This window comes from Egretta garzetta, unplaced genomic scaffold (genome assembly GCF_000687185.1).
Source record: "Egretta garzetta isolate BGI_Z169 unplaced genomic scaffold, ASM68718v1 scaffold229, whole genome shotgun sequence".
Taxonomy (NCBI): Eukaryota; Metazoa; Chordata; class Aves; order Pelecaniformes; family Ardeidae; genus Egretta; species Egretta garzetta.
Genome location: NW_009270000.1, coordinates 4,060,910 through 4,082,088, shown reverse-complemented (window position 1 = coordinate 4,082,088; position 21,179 = coordinate 4,060,910). Strand labels below are relative to the sequence as shown.

Below are 21,179 nucleotides of genomic sequence, written 5' to 3'. Positions count from 1 at the left end.
TTTTTTTTTTTTTTTTTTTTTTTAAATTGAGCTGGAATAAGACCTTGAAAATACACCACAGGTTTCTAGATACTCTGATATCTAGATACAAAACTGAAGTAACTGAGGAGCAGGGGATGAAAACTGCAGGCTTAACTGCCGTGAGTGTATCGAAATGGCCAATTCTTTTAATTGATTGAATAATAACTTTGACAGAGGACTTCTAATTTACATCATGTTGCTTCATAATTGCAGTTTGCCTGTTGCATTTAATCTGAGATCTACAACACTGAGTTTGTATGCATGATCTGACACCACGTTTGACTAGGTGTTAGCTCTTTAGCATCTGGAGATAGTAATGCTTGTTACTCACTTTGCAGTTAAAAATGGCTAAATAAACCATAAGGGATCAGGAAAGCAGAGTAGTTTTTTCAGTAGTAACCCTATTTTGCTTTGGCAAAGTCTGTTAGTACTTGAGAGGAGAATTTTCCAAGTGCTGAGCTCGTTCAAAGCTTTGTAACTCCATGGGTACAAGCTAAGGTAATTGCTTTCTGTCTTAAGAGCTAGATTTTTAAGTAGTGTCCCTCTGTAGATGAATGTACAAGTAATATTATCTTATGTTTGAAATAGTCTTGGGAATTGTACTAATCACACAAAATCCTGTAAATTACAATAATGTGCCCCATAATCTTCACTAGCTTTCCCCTTTTGCCCCAGATAAGGGGATAAAAATATTTCAGCATCCTCCTTTGCTTAGAGTTAAAATGATTTAAGTCTTGCGGTACTCTTAGGCTGAACTTGATATGACCCAGTGTGTCTGAAGCCACAACTTCTACTTAATTCAAAACGCTTAACATAGGGCGATTAAGAATTGCTGAAAATTTGAATTCTTCCTTCCCTTGTGTTTTTTATTCTCAAACAATCTTTACAAAGGGCTGTTTTTGGAGAGCAGAGTACAGTCTTTTGTTTCCGGATAAAATTGATGGCTGCAAATGAAAGAATAAAGAAGGCTCTCTATTCATGTCCCCCAGCCTTTGTTTCAGTGGGCATTGTTTCAGTTTATAAGAGCTGTTCAGTACATATAGATTGCTGGAAAGGCTGAAAGATTCCCAGGCGCATCAGTGCGGACTTGTTAAAAATCCTGCTATCTCCTCGGCTGCCCACCCAGGACCTTTTTGTTTCAAGGATACCATGAAAGGCTATTTTTTTTTTTTTTTTTTTCCCTTCTCCTCGATCACATTTGCTTTGAGGTCACCTTTTGCACAATAGTTTAAACAAGTCTTACTATTTTTCTTTCAAATTATGGAAGCTTTATCAAACCTGTGATTTGAGTTCTAAAGCTGAGGAAACTGGCAGTTGGAATCGTAATTATTTTTGATGTACCATCTTTCTCTCTTAAAAGCTCAACCTGTAAATGGACTGTTGGAGCTTAGCTACAGATCCAAGTTCCAGCTTTGCAGGTGATATAGTCCCCTGGCAGCTTAAACTGTTGCTTTGGGTTTGCTTTCTCTTTAGTGTCCCCGTGCAAACATTTTAAATAATGTAAGTAATTGTAGATGAGATGCTTGTGTAGTACTTAAGTCACAATTAAACACACGCCACAGTTTAAGTTAACTGGACGTTTGATAATTACAAATTCTCTTACTGGGTGCTTACCTAGATAGTTCATTAGCTTGGAGTTAGATAGTAAATCTTTATTTTTTTTTTTTTGGTTTGTTTTTCCTTGCCAGTGTCAGTATTGAGCAGCTTAGTTAGGACCATGTTGGTGTAAGTGCAACACAATGTGTTAGGAATCCCTCCTTGTATTAGTGATAGTTATTCTCACAGGGCTTGGCATGCTGGGCTTGGCCATGACTGTCAGCAGAGAGATATGCTGCTGCCCAGTCTCTCTTCCTTGCGGAAACCCTTGTGGTTTGAGGTGCTCCTGTCCCATCTCCGCTCTAATGCTCTCTTCCCCTGAGAGACAGTCCTCCACGAACATCTCTAACGTGAGTCCTTCCCATGGGCTACAGTTCTTCACAAACTGCTCCAGCATGTCTCCATCCCTCCCACGGGGTGCAGTCCCTCAGGAGCAGACTGCTCCAGTGTGGGTCCCCTGCGGGGTCACAGGTCCTGCCAGCAAACCTGCCTTGGTGTGGACTCCTCCCCCATGGGTCCACAAAGTCTTGCCAGGAACCTGATCCGGCACAGGCTTCTCACGGAGTGACAGCCTCCTTCCTTTGGGCATCCACCTGCTCTGGTGTGGGGTCCTCCACGGGCTACAGGTGGGGATCTGCTCTGCCGTGGACCTCCCTGGGCTGCAGGGGGACAGCCTGCCCCACCATGGTCTTCACCATGGGCTGCGGGGGAATCTCTGCTCCAGCACCTGGAGCACCTCCTGCCCCTTCTTCTTCACTGACCTTGGTGTCTTTCTCGCACTTCTCTTCTCTTTCCGGCTACTGAGTTGCAGCAGGTTTTTTTTCCTTCTTAAATATGTTATCACAGAGGCGCTTCCACTGCCTCTGATTGGCTTGGCCTTGGCCAGCAGCAGACACAGGGAAAACTTCTAGCAGCTTCTCACAGAAGCCACCCCTGTAGCCCCACCACTACCAAGACCTTGCAACAGAAACCCAATACATATGGTAAACAGCTATAACACCACCATCTCTTTCTCCATCGCTTTTTTCCTGTAGGGCTTTCTTTGCCAAGTGTATGCAGACATGCTTACATGGCCTTGAGTAGGTCTACTCGAGGGAAGCCCATCTGGGAAACTAAAAAAGAAAATCTAATTTAAGTCTTGATCAGATTTAGGTATGATATAGCAGCACAGTTGCTCGTGCTGTCAACGACCATATACTACATCTGGGCATGCACATGGATAGGCTTTTAGTTGGCACGTAGGCATGTTTGAGGTTGTGTGAGGGCTCTCACGATTTCTAGGATGTATCTCAGCCCAAGCTGGCGTGGTAGCTCGACTCTCCGCCTTGTGCAGTGTGAAAGGGGTTTTGCCATGTATGGTCACTTAGCCATGTGTAAGCTGGGATGTTGTTTTGTGCAGCACTAAAATGAGACAAAAAGAATCCACCAAAAAGAAATCAAAGTCCCTTGCCACAGAAAATTGGATGGTGGTTTTTTTTTTTTTTTTTTTTGACTAGGCAACAAACTGTCCTGAAAACCAGCTTAGCCATCAGCAGTATCTTGTGAACATGGAACACTACAGAACAAACAAGTTTCCATTATATATTTCTTAATAAAAAGGCATTTATGAAACTCTTTAAGAACGTGATTTGAGGGGAAACTTTCTTAGCAAGTGAGAGAACAAACAGTTTCAGTGGCTCGTCTCTTCCCTTGTTGTGCAAATTTAATAATGAGCTGCTCGCCTTTTAACTTAACGTCCCTTTGAAATAAAAGGAGATTGCATTGGAAACATTTGTCTTTATATGGTATCTGTTTGAATGCTAACACAAATGTAAGTTCTGCTAAGTTACTGCAAATGTAGCATTTTATCTTAGTTTACTTGCACTGGTGCAGCCTCACAGAAAGACTCTAAATAAAGCACTTTAATTCTGTGGTTGAAGTCATTCATCTCAAGTAATCCAGCTATGAAAAAGTTGCCGATGGGTTTTGTGCAACATTTATTTCCAGAGGAAGGAATGTTTTTTGTTCCCCCTATGACTCCCCTTCAGTCTTGATGGCTGGTTTAGTGGAAATGTTCAGTTGTCAGAAGAATCAAGATTGTGTATTATTTAGATCTTACCAGACAAGTGGGATTTGTTCCTTCCATTCCAGTTATCAGAAAGATTAACCCTTTGCCCTCGCGGTCCTAATTGCAGTCATTCAGAAACAAAGACGCTGCTTGTACAAGACAGCAGCAAAATGGAGTATGTGCCAAGTGGAATGTTCCTCCGGTGAATGAAGGTTGCGAGTATTACATCACATTTTTTTCTTGCATTTCAGGCACCGATAAAAGCAACCTGTGAAGATATGTCATGCAAGACTGGATTTCCTGAAGATGTTCACAGTGCAGTGGTGTCACGGAGTGTACATGGAGGACAGCCGCTTCTCAACGGTACGGTTATAAAAGATGTTTCGTTATTTATTTATTTGTTTTATTTTATTTTATTTCCTGTAGTCATAACCATAAATCACTCTGGAGCATTTTCATTCTTAAATAGGGCACAGACTCTTGCAGGAAAGAACGTCAGCTGCTCTGTGATTATTTTTTGATTACTGTCATAGGACTTGGAAAATCTGTTGGCGTTAGGGGTGGCACATGCGCCTCTGAACGTAATTTGAAAATACTGAGTGTTGCAAACCTTCCAGTGATCATCCACTAACTCTCCTTCTCAGCACAGCATTCACACTGATGTTTCTTACTACCACTGACGATACGTGTGCCACCAGTCTATAATTAGAGCCCATGTACGAGTGTTGAGGAGGTAAAGAAAATTTCCCTCCTGCTTTATATGTCCCACAGAAGTATTGCACTTAGATATGCCTGGTTCTAGCACTCACACTAATGCAGAGCTAGTTCCCTTACTGCTTTTTCCTGGCAACCTGAGGAGAGACACCTATGGAAAGCAAGAGACGGGGCAGGCAGCAACATGAGAGAGCAGTCGCCCGTGAGCCCTGGGTCAGTGACTGCAGCGCTGCGGGCTCTGCGAGGAGCTGTGCCAGGAGAGGCAGGACAAGTGCCGGCGCTGTCTCTCTTGCCCTGGCATCTACCTGCGTCTGAATGGCACGGTGCCCAGGCGGAGGCTGACCCGCTCCTGAGCTCACGGCGTGCTCGGCAAGTGCAAGCCCTTGCCCCCACCGGGGATGCACTGCAGTCAGTACATCTGCCCACGGGTCATCCAGTTTGGGAATTCTGTTTGCTGCTCTTTTTGTGTCGCTCTTTTTCAGGGATAGAGTAGTCGTCTGTAGGACACGGAGGCATGCGCTCTGAATCTTTCCTAGATTTCCCAACCAGTTAAGGTTCAGTGTACGCATTTGTAGAAGTAGATAATTTTTAAAAAAGCATTAATTTGGCTGTTTTCTAAACTGCTAACATAATATATTTTTTTCCATCTAATTTGGAAATTGTGGAACTGACTAAGAACATCAGTTTTAGACGGTTTCAAATACATCTTAAATATGGACTAATTTAATTTGTTGTTCCTTTCACATACAAATATGGTTACACAGATCAAGACATTTAAATGAAAAAAATTCTAATGTGTCTGCAAAACAAATGAAGTGAAAGCTGTAGTCTTGATTTTACATGCTCTGTGTAGCAGTCTCTCTCCTTAATTATATTTTTACAGACCTGTTTTGTGCTTTTTTAGAAGTATAATGGAAACTTGAATGCAGGATGAATTGATTAGCTTTAGTGAATTTAAACTTGAGTTATTAAAGCTTTTTCTGTTCAGTTTCAAGGAAGTATATTCTACCACCACAGACTTTTCTTATATTAAAGAATAGCTTAGAAATAAGTGTATTAAAGTAAATGTTCTGGCAATTGAGAAAATAATAGAGGAAAGAGAATTTTCCTCGCTTCCCCACCAAATGGGAGTTAATAGATGACTCTACTGTAGATGCTTGTAATACCCATCAGCACTGAGAACTGCTTTGGTAGGTGATGGACAAACCTGGAGAGAGGGGCAAAAATGGGGACAGAGAATGCAGCAGGCAGGGGGTTTCCAAAGGTGCTGCCTTGAAACCACCAAATGTTTGTTACTGTCTAATTATCATGCTATCTGTTCATCTTAAAATGGAGATTTACCCTGTCCTGTGAAAGTTCTCTTCACTTTTCATGGAATCAAGACCCTTTCTGCAATTTCTCCCCCCCCCCCCCCTTTTTTTTTTTCTCCACTAGCTAGGTACTACAGTGGACTGCCCACTAATTCTGTGTTGGCATTGCTCACGCAAGTCTGATGATAATGACTGACCAGCCTTAACTGAGTCTGAACTAGTAATGTAGGATGGCAGACTGACTTCCTTTCTCATTACTCATCGCATTAGAAGTCTCTTCCCTTGCTTTTCAGAAGTGAGTGAAGCATGACTGTTGGGTTGTCTTTGAATGATATTAAAACACATAGCATTTTAGGGAAGTAGGAATTGGAAAAACTGTACAAGGCATACAGTGTGTATCGCATCATATCAGCTGGTTGAAAAATGACCTGGGGGAGTTTGTTTCCTACTACTATTTCCTCAGTTGAATTACTGCAATGGTTAATTCTTTCGAAAATCCTGACATGCTTAAAAGCATATAATTTGCTGGTTACACATAAACATATGGTCCGTCATTGCATAGCTTTGACTTAAATTTAATTACACTGTCATTCTGAAATACTATGGTTGTCAAAAGCCTATTTTCTGGTTATTAAACTAAATTTAGATGACGCTGCAAGTTAAAAATAGTTCTGTGACGTTTGCTTCTTAGGGATAACCATGGGCCTGATTCTGATCTCGCCTGTCTTAACTGCACGCTTATACTAGTATGAATTCAGAAGTAAGGCTTATAACTGTAGGTTTTCTATACGGTTTAGAAGTGAAAGCTTTAATTTTCTTTGTGCATTGATACCACAAGCACAGAGGTTTTATGGTCCTGTTGCTGCCTCCTGGCATAGTGTCACCGGTGTCCTGTGCTCCCGTGTTCCCTGATACAGACTTCACTGGTTATAGCCTCGAAGACTCTTCAAAGCTGATGTCTTACACTTTGTCTTGCACATGACTTCAAGATGCACTATGCTCAGGTCACTAGGTGCATGTAAACTAAGTACTATAGATCTAATTTTGAATTTACTTATAATGTTTTACATGTCGTTTGACTTGGTACCAGTCACTGCAGTGAAATTATGGTGATTTTTACCAAGGAACTAGGTGATCTCAGAACTAGTACCTTAATTTCTCTGAAGGGAGGAAAAAGAAAGTCATTATCTCTGAAACAAAATTAAAAGAAACTTCATGCATCTCTAAATCTTACTGATAAAACCGTGGAGTTATTTGGCCCTCCAGATCTTTTAGAATTTAATACACTTTTAAATATTTTGGGATTAAATGTTCCAACATTTTAAAAAGGAAAATAAATCATATGCAAAAAACAATGCACCAGCCGTCGCCTAGTAGAAGTAAATAACCCAAATTTACAGGCACAATACTTCTGAATTGTTTCTGTAAATAAAATATGATTACTGTCTAGAGGACCATACAGAAGATAGAATATTTGGAGAAGAGGTTAAGTTAGAGGGATTTATGTTTAATACATTAAATGCCCTTGCTTGTGCTCTTTTGTCACAGCTTTGTAGTTCATCCAGGGAAACGTACTTGTGGCAGTTTGATATGTATGTCCAGCCTGTTTATCTCATCTTTGTTCTATATCCTGCAAATTTTTAGATACAAATAATGCATTTCTACAAAAATCATTCACCTAGGAAGGTTACTTGAATGGTTATTTGCAGAATCCTATCTTAGAGACTCTTACTCTGATAATTTATTTTAGTGCTTGCTTATCTTTCAAAGACTTTATTTTAACATTCTGTCCTGTTACTAAACGCGTTATTTTTGTTCTTTGCTAAGCAAATTCATTGTCTAGACAAGATTCCTAAATGTATCCTTTTCAGCATTGTGTAGCTATAAAATATTTCTAAGCTCTTTGAGTTCCACAATGATAAAGGAAAAAAAAATGTTTTGGTGTTGATCACTGAGATAAGCAGTGATTACGGGTGAGTAACAGTGCCGTTTCATGAGCCATTTAAGCTGGAGCGAGCTGACAGCGTTGCCAAAAGAGGCATGCTTACGCCTTCCCTCCTCTTTGAGCCTGGTACCAAGTGCTCATGAAACCATAAAATGAACGGGGTTATCCAATTTATCTGGGGTAAAACTCACACTCCTACTCCTTAGGTTTTTGCTGAAAGATTTTGTATGCTTAAGTGGAGCCGTGGTGTCCCTGCTGCCTTTTCTCTTCTAGCAGTGAAATGCTTAGAAAATAATGCTTGTTTTGATGCTTTCAAACTGAGTGACAAAACCTGATTTTGGCATTCCCACTGACTTATTTTGTAGTTTACCATTGGAAATACCAGTTGGTCTGAAACAACCCAGAAACACGTTGCTGGGATTGTGGTACTTGGGAATTGCCTGGCATTTCAAAGTAATGTTTTTTCATGACGTAGGAGGTTACACGGGTGCTGTCTGTCCCAGCTGAAGGCGCTCAGCTATTTTTGCTGCTAGTGGTGTTTTATCATTCTACATATAAAAATGCCTATTGTGAGCTAAGAATAAAATTCCTTTTTAAAAAGTCATGCTTAAAACTGAAGTCAGCAACATATCTTTTTAAGGCTTATGTCTCATTCCTTTCTATAAGCAACTTCTATACAATTGTATTCTTACTATGGGTAGCATGCACTGGTGGCTTTGATACTGCACTGCACGTTAACAGTAAAGCCATGGAAAGTATTTTTAGCAGAATCATATTTTCCAAGAGGGAAATTAGTCTTTCCCCACCAAAAAAAAATTTGGACTTTTTTTTTTTTCCATGAAATAAAAAATGAAAATGGTAACCACTTTGTTTGAAGTCTCCTTGCCTTAAGCAAAAAGACAAGTTGACAAGTTCCTTCCAGGCAGACAGCCAAAGAATCTCAGATGGATGGGAGTCTCTCTATGAGCTGCTGGCAAGCTGGAAAAAAATGTTTCAATTCTTCCCAAATGTATTTTTTTTTTCCTGAAATTCTCTTCCTGTACAACCCCCCCCTAAAAAACCCAACCCAACCCAAACAAAAAAAAGCCCCCCACCAAAAACAAAAACCCCAGAAAAAAACCCCCTGAAAACACTGTCCTTCTAGTTATTCTTTTAAGCCTTAGTGGGAGTGAGAAATCTTTTTTTTTTTTTTTTCCCCCAGAAGTGTATGTTGGGAATACATATATATAATTTTTTTTTCCCCCAGTCCTGCTTAACATTTAATAGGTTTAGTTTTGCCCTCTTCCATGTGAAGCAGAGTAAATTTTAATGCCGTTACTTGGTGATGCTGTGCCTTGTTGATTTATTTTATGTTACAGTTGCATTCCAATTTTCAGTGTCTTGCCTTTTTAATCCTTTTCCTCTTCTTTTCTCAAACAGTTTTCCTGTTTGTCCTTTTTCTGTACCACACAGCATCCTAAATTCTCCTGTGTCAGTATTGAGCTTACTCTCCTGGATTGGAAGAGCTTCTGTTTGCTTTAACTACACTAGCAGAGTGTCTGTTTTATGATGCCTGTTACCTATTCATGTACCAAGTTCTTCACGTATTCTCAGATACTTGTCCCCTGAAAATAAGAGATTACTTTTGCTGGAGCGAGAGATTGCTTTTCTTGATGTGGTTTCCTTACTCCCTTTTCCCTGCTCCTTAGTTAAACATAGAATACATCCTAGAGTATACATAACATACGGTCACCTTACTGAAGGTGGTGTGATAGAATACCTGTTTGAATGGTGACTCCTTTTTTCCTCACTTCAATTTCTGTAAACTTGTACGTCTGATTTGTATGTGATACCAGATTTTACTCTTCAGTATTAAGCTACTGACTAATGTTGTTATTTTCTCATTGCAAGCTTGTATGTAGAACATCACATATATATAAACGGAATAAATGTAAATAATGAAATTCAGTAATGTTTTGGACGTGTGCAAAGGACAAATATTTCAGAAACATAACACCCGTCAGTGGACCCTAAAGCTGTTATGGACTTGTTTGGATCAATTTGTATATCCAATATAAAAGAATTTATCACTTGAGTTTCTGGATAAGAAGTCATTCTAAAAGAAACCTATAAACGTGTAGTAAACAAAGTGTTTTCCTTTTATGGAATACTTGGATTAGAGGTGGAAATATATTTTATAGTTAAAATTCTAGGTGCACTATTATCATAGAATAGTTTGGGTTGAAAGGGACCTTTAAAAGTCTTCTAGTCCAACCCCCCTGCAGTGAGCGGGGGCATCTTTAACTAGATCAGGTTGCTCAGAGGTTCAGCCTGACCTTGAATGTTTCCAGGGATGGGACGTCTACCCACCTCTCTGGGCAACCTCTTCCAATGTTTCATTGCCCTCATCATAAAAAATTTCTTCCTTCATGTAGTCTAAATCTCCCCTCTTTTAGTCTAAAACCATTACCCCTTGTCTTATCGCTACAGGCCCTGATAAAAAGATTGTCCCCATCTTTCTTATAAACTCCCGTTAAGTACTGAAAGGCTGCAATAAATTCTCCCTACAGCCTTCTCTTCTCCAGGCTGAACAACCACAACTCTCTCAACCTTTCCTCACAGGAGAGGTGCTCCAGCCTTCAGATCATTTTTGTAGCCCTCCTCTGGACCTGCTCCAACAGGTCCATGCCCTTCATGTGCTGGGGACCCCAGAGCTGGATGGAGTACTCCAGATGGGGGTCTCACCAGAGAGGAGCAGAGGGGCAGAATCACCTCCATTGACCTGCTGGCCACCCTGCTTTTGGTGCAGCCCAGGATATAGTTGGCCTTCTGGGCTGTGAGTGCACGTTGCCAGCTCATTTCCAGCTTTTCATCCACCAGCACCCCCAAGTCCTTCTCTGCAGGGCTGCTCTCAATCCCTTTGTCCCCCAGCCTGTATTGATACCGGGCGTTGCCCTGACCCAGGTGCAGGACCTTGCACTTGGCCTTGTTGAACCTCATGAGGTTCACATGGACCCACTTGTCAAGCTTGTCCAGGTCCCTCTGGATGGCATCCTGTCCCTCAGGCGTGTCAACTGCACCACTCAGCTTGGTGTCGTCTGCAAACTTGCTGAGGGTGCACTTGATCCCACTGTCCATGTCACTGATGAAGATATTAAACAGTACTGGTCCCAGTACAGGCCCTTGAGGGACACAACTTGTCACTGATCTCCACCTCTACATTGAGCTGTTAAACACTACTCTTTGGATGTGACCATCCAACCAATTCCTCATCCACCAAACAGTCCACCCATCAAATCCATGTATCTCCAATTTAGAGAGAAGTATATTGTAGGGGACTGTGTCAAAGGCCTTACAGAAGTCCAGATAGATGACACTAGTAGCTCTTCCTTTGTCCACTGATGCAGTCCCTCCATCATAGAAAGCCACTAGGTTCGTCAGGCAGGACTTGCCCTTGGTGAAGCTGTCTCAAATACATGTTACTGGCCTCCTTGTGCCTTAGCATAGCTTCTAGGAGGATCTGTTCCATGATCTTTCCAGGCACAGTGGTGAGGCTGACAGGTTGGTGGTTCCCTTTTTACTCTTCTTAAAAATGGGTGCAATTTTTCTCTTTTCCCAGTCCCCAGGGATTTCACCTGACTGCCATGACTTTTCAAATATCGTGGAGAATGGCTTGGCAACTACATCAGCCAGTTCCCTCAGGACTCTGGGATGCATCTCATCAGGTCCTATAGACTTAACGAATGTTCAGGTTCCTAAGGGGGTCATAAACCTGATCTTCTCTTTCAGTGGGAGGGACTTTTGTCCCCCAGTCCCTGCCTTCAGTCCATCCACTCGAGAAGTGTGGGAAGAGAGGCTGCCAGTGAAGGCTGAGGCAAAGAAGTTGTTGAATACCTCAGCCTTCCCATCCTTTTCCAGTTTGCCAGGCTTGTGAGGGGGACTATGCTTTGACCTTCCTTTTTTTGAATTTCCCCAGCAGGATGAGAGCCCGCAAGCACGATGCCTCCTGTAACTGGAGTAAGAGGCTTCATCAATAGGCTCCCCGTGATCCAGTGGCCTGTAGTAGACACCAACCACAAGGTTCCCTTTGTTGCCTCAGTCTCTAATTCTTACCCATAAGATTTCAGCATGCTTGTGGTATTCTTCAGAGACAGCTCTTCACACTCTACCCATTTCTTGACATAGAGGGCCATGCCTCTGCCCCTTCTTCCTTGTCTGTCCCTTCTGAACAGCCTGTGGCCATCGATAGCAGCACTCCAGTCGTGGGATTTGTCCCACCGAGTTTTGGTAATGGCAAGTAAGTCATAGCTTTCTAGCAGCACGGTGGCTTCCAACTCCTCTTGTTTGTTGCCCATGCTGTGTGCATTGGTGTAGAGGCACTTCAGCTGGGTTGTCCACTTTTTCCAGGGAAGAAAATTGACTCACCTTTATTCCCTGCAGAAGGAATGCTGCTTCTGTTCCAGTGTAGACTCTTACAACTACATCTTGTAAAGAGAAAAATACACTTACAGAGAAATTATAGAGATCCTGAATGGTTGCAGTGTTCTGGGATATGTAAATTACTATCTTGGTTAATTAGTCCGGCTCTGATAGTCATTTCTGTTTATGGTGCGTTTACTTGGAATGCACTGAATTAATTAGTACTTACTCTCTTTTCCTATATGCAGCTGGTTACTTACGAGGATCTCAAATGTAGTGTCCTTTCTGCATGCAGAAATATGAATTACAAGAGCTGAGCTGTCAGCTGCCCCAGTAAGCTCTGGACATGGCTCAACAGGGGATGGCAAAAGAGGTGCTTGTTTCTGCCTCTGAAGCGGGTCTAGCTTTGTACTGTTTCTAACACCATTTAGTGCAGCCTTAGCTCAGTTTTAAACTATGCCATCTGGCCTTGATTCCCAAGGGGCCATTATTTCTTCTGGAATTGCTATAGTTAGAGCCTTCTCCAAGACTGACCCATGCTCTAGGGGAAGCTGGGAGGAGTAGTGGTTGCAAAGCTGTGCAGAAAGCCTCCCCAGCAGACAAAGGTGCCCTTAGATATGGGAGATTTATTTAGTGATAGAAGAAGAGTTGCTGTTGCTTGCAACAGCTGCATTAAAAAAAAAAAAAAAAAAAAAAGAAATTATTCCTTTATGTGGGTAGATCAGTATATGGAATACATGGAGCAAAATCTCAGGTAAGGCCATCTGTGTTAGCATAACGTGAGACACTTGGTATGTATAATTACGCACTCAAATTCTTGCTGAAGACTACAATACATCTTTTGTTGACTTGTCATCTTTCTAAGAATCCAGAAGACAAATTTACTTAGAGCATCCTATTGAACCGATATCATAGGAAAATGCCCTTTATTACAGAACATATTACCATACTAAATAGAGATAAATTCCGTAGTATTTAAACACTTAATGACTACATTAAATCAAATACTACTGTGTGGAAGACCGGGATGTCAATCAGCAAATCCAAGTACAGTTTGAACTGCTCTCATTTTGGTTGAATGCAGTGAGGAAGATTTTGGTTGAATGTGTGACAATCAACATGGGGGCATTTTTTTTAATCTGGAAATGCTAACTTTTGGAAGAGTTCACTTCCAAACTTTCAGGGCATGTCCTAGGCATCAGCCCTGCTGATTTTTTGAGGGGCAGAAGGAGGGTGCAAGAGAACAGTGTCACATTTTGGACAGAAGGGAAATGACTAGAGTTGCTATTATCTTCTAATTAGGCTGTAACTGGCCTCTGGCGCCCTTTAAATCTTTACAATTTAACACAACAGAGATGGTTTTCCACTCCTCTCCATACACCCCAGCTGGGTGATTTGTCCTTCAAAGTGCAAGGAGAACAATGTTGAGGGATGAGTGGGGTGCAACTCTGGAGTGGAGAATGGAGCTGAGGCTGGGGAAAGGATGGAAGCAGAAGAATCCAAGTGATGAAGGATGCTGGAATGGGTGGAGGCATGAATAGAGGCCCTGGTGTAGTTCAAGGGGGAAAGGAGAGCACAGGTTCTCCACAGGTCTAGAAAGAACAGATAAACTTGGCATTGGTTGAAAGAAGAGGGCAGAAGCAAACCTAAGGTAGGAAGGAAAGTATCTTGGAGTACTTTCAGGTTTCCTCATGACATCCAATTTGAGCTAGTCATGGGCATCTGATATCCACCCTAAGGGAAATGCAGAGGACCCAGCGGAGCTCACCAAAGTGAATTAAGTGAGCAGATAGTGCTGAGAAGCTTTTCTAGGAGGATCTGCTAAGCCTTTTCTGACATCAGAGTGACAACAGAATGCCCACATCTCCCATTTGTTTGCAATTTACACTAATGCCAAGAAACTTAATTATCTGAATATCTGAGCCAAGATCAGAACATGCACAAGCCTTTTGGAGATAAACTGGTCTTACAGCCAGGATATGAGGTTCACTCAAGAAGTACCTAGAGCTGCACATCCCAGCTCGTCCACTGTTCTGGAGGCAGCATTGGGTTTGAGCGCTCGGAGTCCGTCAGTGTCTATAGAGTGGTCTCAGAAGCCACTGCTGCTGCTTGCTACAGGGGATTGATACCAGTAAGGGTTTTTGTTTCTCACCCTGATTATAGATGTGCAGTTTAAGTGCATGTGAAAATAGAAGCCTTAGGTAAAGCTAGGAGAGGATGTACTAAAAACGCAACTTTCTTTCCCTGAGTTATAAATACATCACAGTGACGTGGCTGCAGGATGAGTGAGTGAGATCAGCAAGCTGATCTGATGCAAAACAATCCCTGCTTTTTGTGGTGGGCTAGTTCTCCCCTGGGTCGGCTTGCTTTGTCGATTTACTGGGACCTGCTGTGGAAGAGGAGATAAGTTAATGAGAAAAGGAGGTCATAGCTGAATGAGACTCCTCTCTGTTTGGCATTTTGATTTGGTTTTTTCCCTTTTCTCCCTGCAGTGAAACTGGGAGATTTCTTCCTGCTGTTTCAGTTTTTCCAGGATTGAGCAGCTGAGGATCAGGTCCCTGCCCATTCCTTGCTGCTGGCTGCATCCCAGCCCTGTCCAGGCGTAGTGGCGAATTGCATCGGTGGTTCTTAGCTGGGTTGCAGGTGACAGCGAGCAATCCCATTAACCCACCAGCCCGGCAGAGAACCAGGGCACCCAGTGCTGCCTGCCTGCCCGCCCATGGGCACTGATGCTCCGGGCAAAGGAGCAACACATCACCGCTCGGGTGCATCTTCCTCCTTCTCCAAGCCACCTGCAGAGCTTCAGAAACCGTCCCATTTTGAATTTTTCCTCTTGCCTTTTACTGTCTGCTGCGTTTTGGCAGACCTATGAGCAGTGACAGATGCTATGATCTGGTCTGCAAGCTCTTCCTTGTGCACTGTGCTGCCTTTTAAGAAGTAGGTTTTGGCTGGTTTTGGAAGTTAATGGCACATGCCTCTCAGGTTGTAGAGAAGAGGAATTATTTAAGACCCTCTGTGAGTTCCAGTTTAACAGTCTCTTAAATAGGAAAGTTACGAATCCCTAAACGCATAATTTGTAACATAAAAGCTATCAAAATAGCAGTGCAATCTGTTAAAGTGTTTAAAAATTTGATTTTCTGCAGTTTAAAATGTGAAATAAATGTACACTAATTGTTTTGAATGGAGATGAAGATGGTGTTTGAAGCCAGTCTTTAAAGGAATTAGTGAGATAGCACTGCAGTTAATGGTGGAGCACTATTTTTCTGTAATGGGCTCAGCAATGTTCTCTAATTAGCTTGCAAATTGATATTCAAATACAAGTAAACTGGCAATCAAATACAAGCAAAACATCTATGTAAATAGACTTTGGTTTCTGCATTTAGCATACCTGTATCAAAATTGTATGTGGGTGGAGGGTAAGCTCTTAGTTGTTTTTCAGCATGGAGCTTCTATTTAATGGTGGCTCACTGGTTGCATTAGGTCAGTACTTTGGTTCAAGCGCATTAAAAGAGGGCAAAAAAATCCCTTTTCTTCTCCAAGTGAGTGGCTTTTAAACATCAGTAACATAATACTGAGTGTGTGTGAGGTTTTTCCTGCCTTCGTTTCTTTCAGGTTTTGTCAACTAGTGCAGGTAGGATTTGATGCATAGCTGAGTCAGCGGAAATTATTCTGTTGACTTAGCTGGCGTTGGATCATGTTTATGTTCATTATTAAAATTATTGTTGTATGGTATAGCCATTTAACTTTCAAGCCTTGTGCCAGAAACTGGATGCATAAAATGTTATTGGTGTTTGTGCTGTAGGCTGTTCGGCTGCATAGAGTGCAGGTTCTTAAACGAATTTAACTTAATGCCTGGCTTAAGTAGTTTGTAAACTTGTTTTTCTGCAAAGGAGAACCATACAACAAAGCTATTGCATAATTACTGTTGTGGGGAAAGGTAAATAAAGATCATACATATAAAATTTGGATCTCAGGGTCTTTTTAAACTCTTTATTCTCTAATCAAGAAAACATCTCTGAGTCATTCACACACTGATAACTTGCTAACTACCCTCTGCAAGCGCGGTGTTTGTTGACAGATGGAAGTGTGACTGTATCAGTGGGTCAGCTGTGTGGTTTTATCGTTCCCACGTACTCCATCCATCAGCTGTCTATGCTGTTTGTTGTTCAGCATCATCTTCTATGCTAAAAGTTCTTTAGAACAAATCTTCAATCTAATCAGATTCTTATCACTGTGCATTCATTAAATCCAGTTATTGTTTGCATAGATTTCATTTTCAGTGCTGCTTGTCATCTGAGTTCTTCAAGGGAAAAAACCCAAACAAAACCAAACCCCAAAAACCCCATGTTTTCTGTAAAGCAGCTAGTATGCTTTTTACACCATCGAAATAATACGTCAGTGAAGGTCTTTGGCTTTCCAATTCAGTATGTGCTTTTCTGTTCAAATAACTGCAATTTTCCCTTTACAGTGCCTTAGTGCATGTTTGTGCTTTTATAAAAAATTGATTAATTCAATTCTCAAGGGATGGCTAATGGGGGAGCGTAGGTCCCTTGGAGGTCACAGGTTCAGATCCAGTCTGTCATCTGCATCCAGTATTCACTAACGGATAGCTGCTTGGTAGGTTACGTGAAAAAGAGCCTTGGTTGCTTTGGTTTCTTCTGAAGGAGTTTATGTTGAAATCAGTGGGAGCTGGGGCAGCACATGCGAGCAGGGAGCGTTCATCTGTGTGGAGGTAGCTGGAGAAGGTCAATATATCACCGTGCTTTCCAGACCGCCTAGAAGAGAGAAACAAGGAAATGAAGTGGAATTTTAACCTCTTGGAGTGCACATATGCAGAGCTGAGATATAGCAGGGCAGGAGTTTTAACAGCTTGGAGCAAAAAGCACGTCTAGTGTTTCAGATGGCGGAGGTGGTTTTGCCTACCTGCAATTGATTCAGCATGTTTCCCAGAACTGAAATGAAGTCTGTATCGCATTGAAACTTAAAAAACAAATGAAACTCTTCTCGTTCTTACTCTGCATGTCACTATCTGCACTTCTGACTGCATCAAGTCTCATTTAATTAAAATCTTGTCATTACACTTGTGTGCAAATTAAAGTTTAAGAACGATACGTGTCATTGTTTATAAAAATGGATCATTTTCTCCTCAGAGGAGGTGATTTTATCAGTTGTTACAACTGCAAATGATCTGTTAGTTTCCTGTTTTAGTCTCCTGATTTTTGCCACAAAGGCTCTGTAATTTACAGATGCTGAACAACAAAAAAAACCCCAAAAGCCAGAGCAGACAATAAAATGAAAAATTTTGTTAGGCCTCAGTGGGTTTGTTATTTAAAGGAAGCAAGGCTGGCAAAAAGCACAGGTGCACCTGGCTTTAGGACCCGATTTTGCAAGAGAGAAATATGGGTTGTGATCTCAGCAAAACTTCGCGTGGCTGCACCGGTCTGCTGGGCAGGTCGTAGCGCAGGGGTGAAGCCTGGCTTAAGGTGGCCACCGTCTCCGAGTCTGTGGGTTTTATGTTACAGCTGATGTCAAATGAATAGGCAAGTTATTGAGTCATAATAGTATTGAGTTGTCTGTTCCTCTTAAACAACAACAAAAGTACACAAAGATGCTTCTTAATTTTTGAGGGGTCTGTTGTCATGCAAGGACATCAATAATAGACTTGAAGAAGTAAGCTCTGAATGTTTGTTCCTGTAAGCGATTATCAGCTTTCATGTGGTACTTAAAGTTTTTGTAGGGTACCCAAATAAGATCTTGGAAAAAGCTGTTTGTGAAGGCTGCCTGCTGGCCGCTCGAAGGCGGCTGTGTGACTTCTGTTGCATACTGTGGAAGAACACACTTGCCCAGGTCCGCTTTGGGAAGAAGACGTGTTGTGTTGTTCATCTGGAGCGATCCACAGCTGCGTGGCCTCGCAAGCAGCGTGGGGCTTAGCTGGAGCCGATCGATGGATGCGGGCCCCGTTGTTTGGTAGATCAATAGGCTGTAATGAACTCCGTGCTCCAGTTCCCTGGTAAGGATCGCTGTGGGAGGGGGGGGACAGGAAGGTGCCTGTTTTTGCTGGAACGAATCAAAATGAAAATTAAGTTTGAAGATTTTTTTTTTTCTTTCTTTTGTGTAGGGATTGAATAATCTTTCTTAGTTTCCTCCACAAACTCTGAAAATCCTGTGCTATGAAATCCTAGGCTATCTGTGAACTGGATGCTGCATGTTTTTCATGATGACTTCTTTTTGAAAATACCGTAGAAGTTATTGATAACCGCTTTAGTTAGAAAGAAATCTCAAAGAGTTTTGGAATACTTTCTTGTTGATTTGTTTCCTGATTGTTGTTGTTGGAGGCGATCTGTGTTTATTCCTCTGGGCCAGAGTTGATGTGTTTAATTTGCAAACAATTAAAATGATGTGAAGGTGAGCCTAGCCGATGACCAGAGCCTGGTAAGGGTCTTACGTAGTTTCCTGTATGTATTTTTTTAATTGCAATACCTTCTTGTAAAGCATAGCTTTGTAGAAGCTTTAGAGATAGGTAAATGGTTTGATAAGCTGTTACGCAAGTGTTTTTTTTTACTAATGTTTGTCAGCCACATGCATTTATGATGCAGAGAGTTTTCCAGGCTATACGTAGTGTCAAACTGTCACTGAAGGTCAGAATATGGTTTGTTTGCTTAGAGGTCTTTGTTTTTATTTGGGGCTAGGCTTCTCGGGTCTCTATTTGTGTTACTGCTTTAGTAAGATATTTGCTGTCTTTCATTTTAAAATTTCTGCTAGCCATGTGCTGATCTGCCACAGGATAAATTGAATTCTGAGTGTACTGTGCCATAAACTGAGAGAGGGAAAAAGGTCACCTTTGTGCGATAAATGAGAACTGTGTTGAGACCATTACTCATTTTATATCACATACTTTATGTTAACTTTGCTAATTTTACCAGCAATAAAAGGGAAAATATTTTATTAAAAACATGGTAATATTAGACAAGTCTTTAGAAAGAGCTGGAGATGCCAAGAGGACGGTCAGGTCTGTCGTACTCAGTAAGGGACAGGCAAATGGTTTTGGATTGTTTCAGAATGTACCCACTTAGTTCTGATAAAATGATTGGGGGATTAATACTCCTTTATACACAGTCTCTTTACTGCCTTTCCGAACTTATCTGCATGCAGATGAATGTGGTATTTCATATGTTTTGAATTGATGCTCCTACAAAACATTCAAAGTAAATTTTCTTCACTATTGTCAATATGAAAATTAAAGTTTAGCTTGTAAAATGTTTTTGCTGCAGGGTGCAGAATTTTTCACGGTTCCATGAGTTGAATCATCAGGTGTCGAAAGCCTGGATGTTCCAGGTTCCAATCAGTATCCTGGCTTTTAAAAAAGGCAGTTAACTTGTCTGTGATTGAAAGACTAAAAAGATGCTGTCATGTGGCGTTAGTGGCAATGGGAAGATGAGGAGGCCAGTCTGGGAGACTGACTGCCCCACGCTCCCTCTCACTAAGGGAATAGTTCCCCCAGTTTAGAGCATGTAAGAATTGCAGAGCAGCAGCAGCAGCTCCCTAAGAGAGAAGCGCATCTTGCTAATGAGAGACAAACATGAACCAGATGTGCAGTAAAATAAGATTTGCTGATAGTAGTCCTACTTGTGCCTCAGTCTCCCAGACCCAAATGCCTTGGGAGGTTTGGTGCAGAGGCACTTGCATTGCTGCGGATGAGGTGGCTAAATTAGAGCTTGGTCTCTGTTTTGGTACTGTAGAAAGTAGCGGGACCAGAGGGTGGTGGACTGGGGAACGGGGAGGGGGGGGGAAGAGCTGTTTTGATGAGGGACTGAATGGTATTACTTTCCTGATGCGAGTCAGGCTTCAGAGAAGAAGACAACCCGGTGCATCTTCACTGGTGATAGAGGAGCTTGGGCAGATTTGCCTTCTCATGTGTAAGGCTGAAGTTCTGTATTACAATTAAAGTGATCTAGGGGTAAATTACCATTGGAGAGGGCAGTCCCACGTCTTCTCCTAGCCCTACCCAGAGGTCCAAATGCTTCTTCTGCGCTGGATATAGAGATTGCACAGCCTCGCTATGAATCAATGCATAGGGCTGATCAAACAGCAGGCTTACCCTGGAGCAAAAGGGGAATGGTATTCACTTGGATTAGCCGGATGAATCAACTTGTCCTATGACTGTCCCGCAGTGGCTTTTGGGAGAGGAGGGACATGGGAGCATGGACTGCAAGACCACCTCTTTGGCAGCATCTTCTGCCTAAATCATTTGAATTGTCATGCCAGAAGGGCATCCTAGCTGTGTCTGTAAATATTCCTCATCCTCTACCAAGGTCTTCATCTTGTGTCTCTGACTGGCCAACAGTATTGCTTTGCTGTCATTTTAGATCTGCAGAACCAGAGTGGTTCATTTGAGCATCTAGTATGCAAATGAGATGACCTTTTTGCTGTGATTACTTTTTTTATGAATGTATAAATCATGGATATTTCACCATTAACTCAAGCCCTTCTGTGAAATATGAGGATGATGTGTAGCATTTTAATCTTTTCTCCAGCGTATCCAGTCTCTCTCCTTTCACTGTGACAATCCAGCAGTAAACCCCAGAACAAGCGGCAGTCCGTTCAGATGAGACGAGTCGTATGTCTTACTGCAAATCAGCAAGACAAAGCGAAGTAAGCAAAGCTGACTGCCGTAGTTGCAAGCCACTTTTGCATGCACCCCCTTTTGAACACTTTCATAAAATCATAGAATCGTTTAGAGTGGAAGAGACCAACCACGATCATCAAGTCCAACCATTAACCTAACACTGCCATTCCATCACTAAACCATGTCCCTAAGCGCATCTCATCTACCCGTCTTTTAAATACCTCCAGGGATACTCGACCACTTCCCTGGGTAGCCCGTTCCCATGCTTAACGACCCTTTCTGTGAAGAAATTTTTCCTAATGTCCAATCTAAACCTCCCCTGGCACAACTTGAGGCCATTTCCTCTCATCCTCTTGCCTTTGTTTTAGTCACCTGGGTTCAGGTAGAACATGACAGTCTACCCGAGCTGCTCCTGGAGCTTCAGCAGCAAGCTCGCTCCTCGGACTCGTCTGTGTGAAAAGCTTTGAGGGACAGCTCTGCTGGAGCCTCCTGCCGTAGCTGAGGATGCCGCTGCCTCCCTGC

General features: G+C 42.1%; 1 protein-coding gene across 1 annotated transcript in view; it reads left to right on the top strand.

The window, feature by feature from the left end:
- Positions 1–1,849: 1,849 nt before the first annotated feature.
- Positions 1,850–21,179, top strand: part of CDH2 (cadherin 2) — a 110,195-nt gene continuing 90,865 nt past the window's right edge. Inside the window, exons 1-2 of the mRNA XM_009647677.2 lie at positions 1,850–1,877; positions 3,911–4,027. Of these exons, the coding sequence (XP_009645972.1) occupies positions 1,850–1,877; positions 3,911–4,027 (145 nt within the window). The remainder of the gene's footprint in view (positions 1,878–3,910; positions 4,028–21,179) is intronic.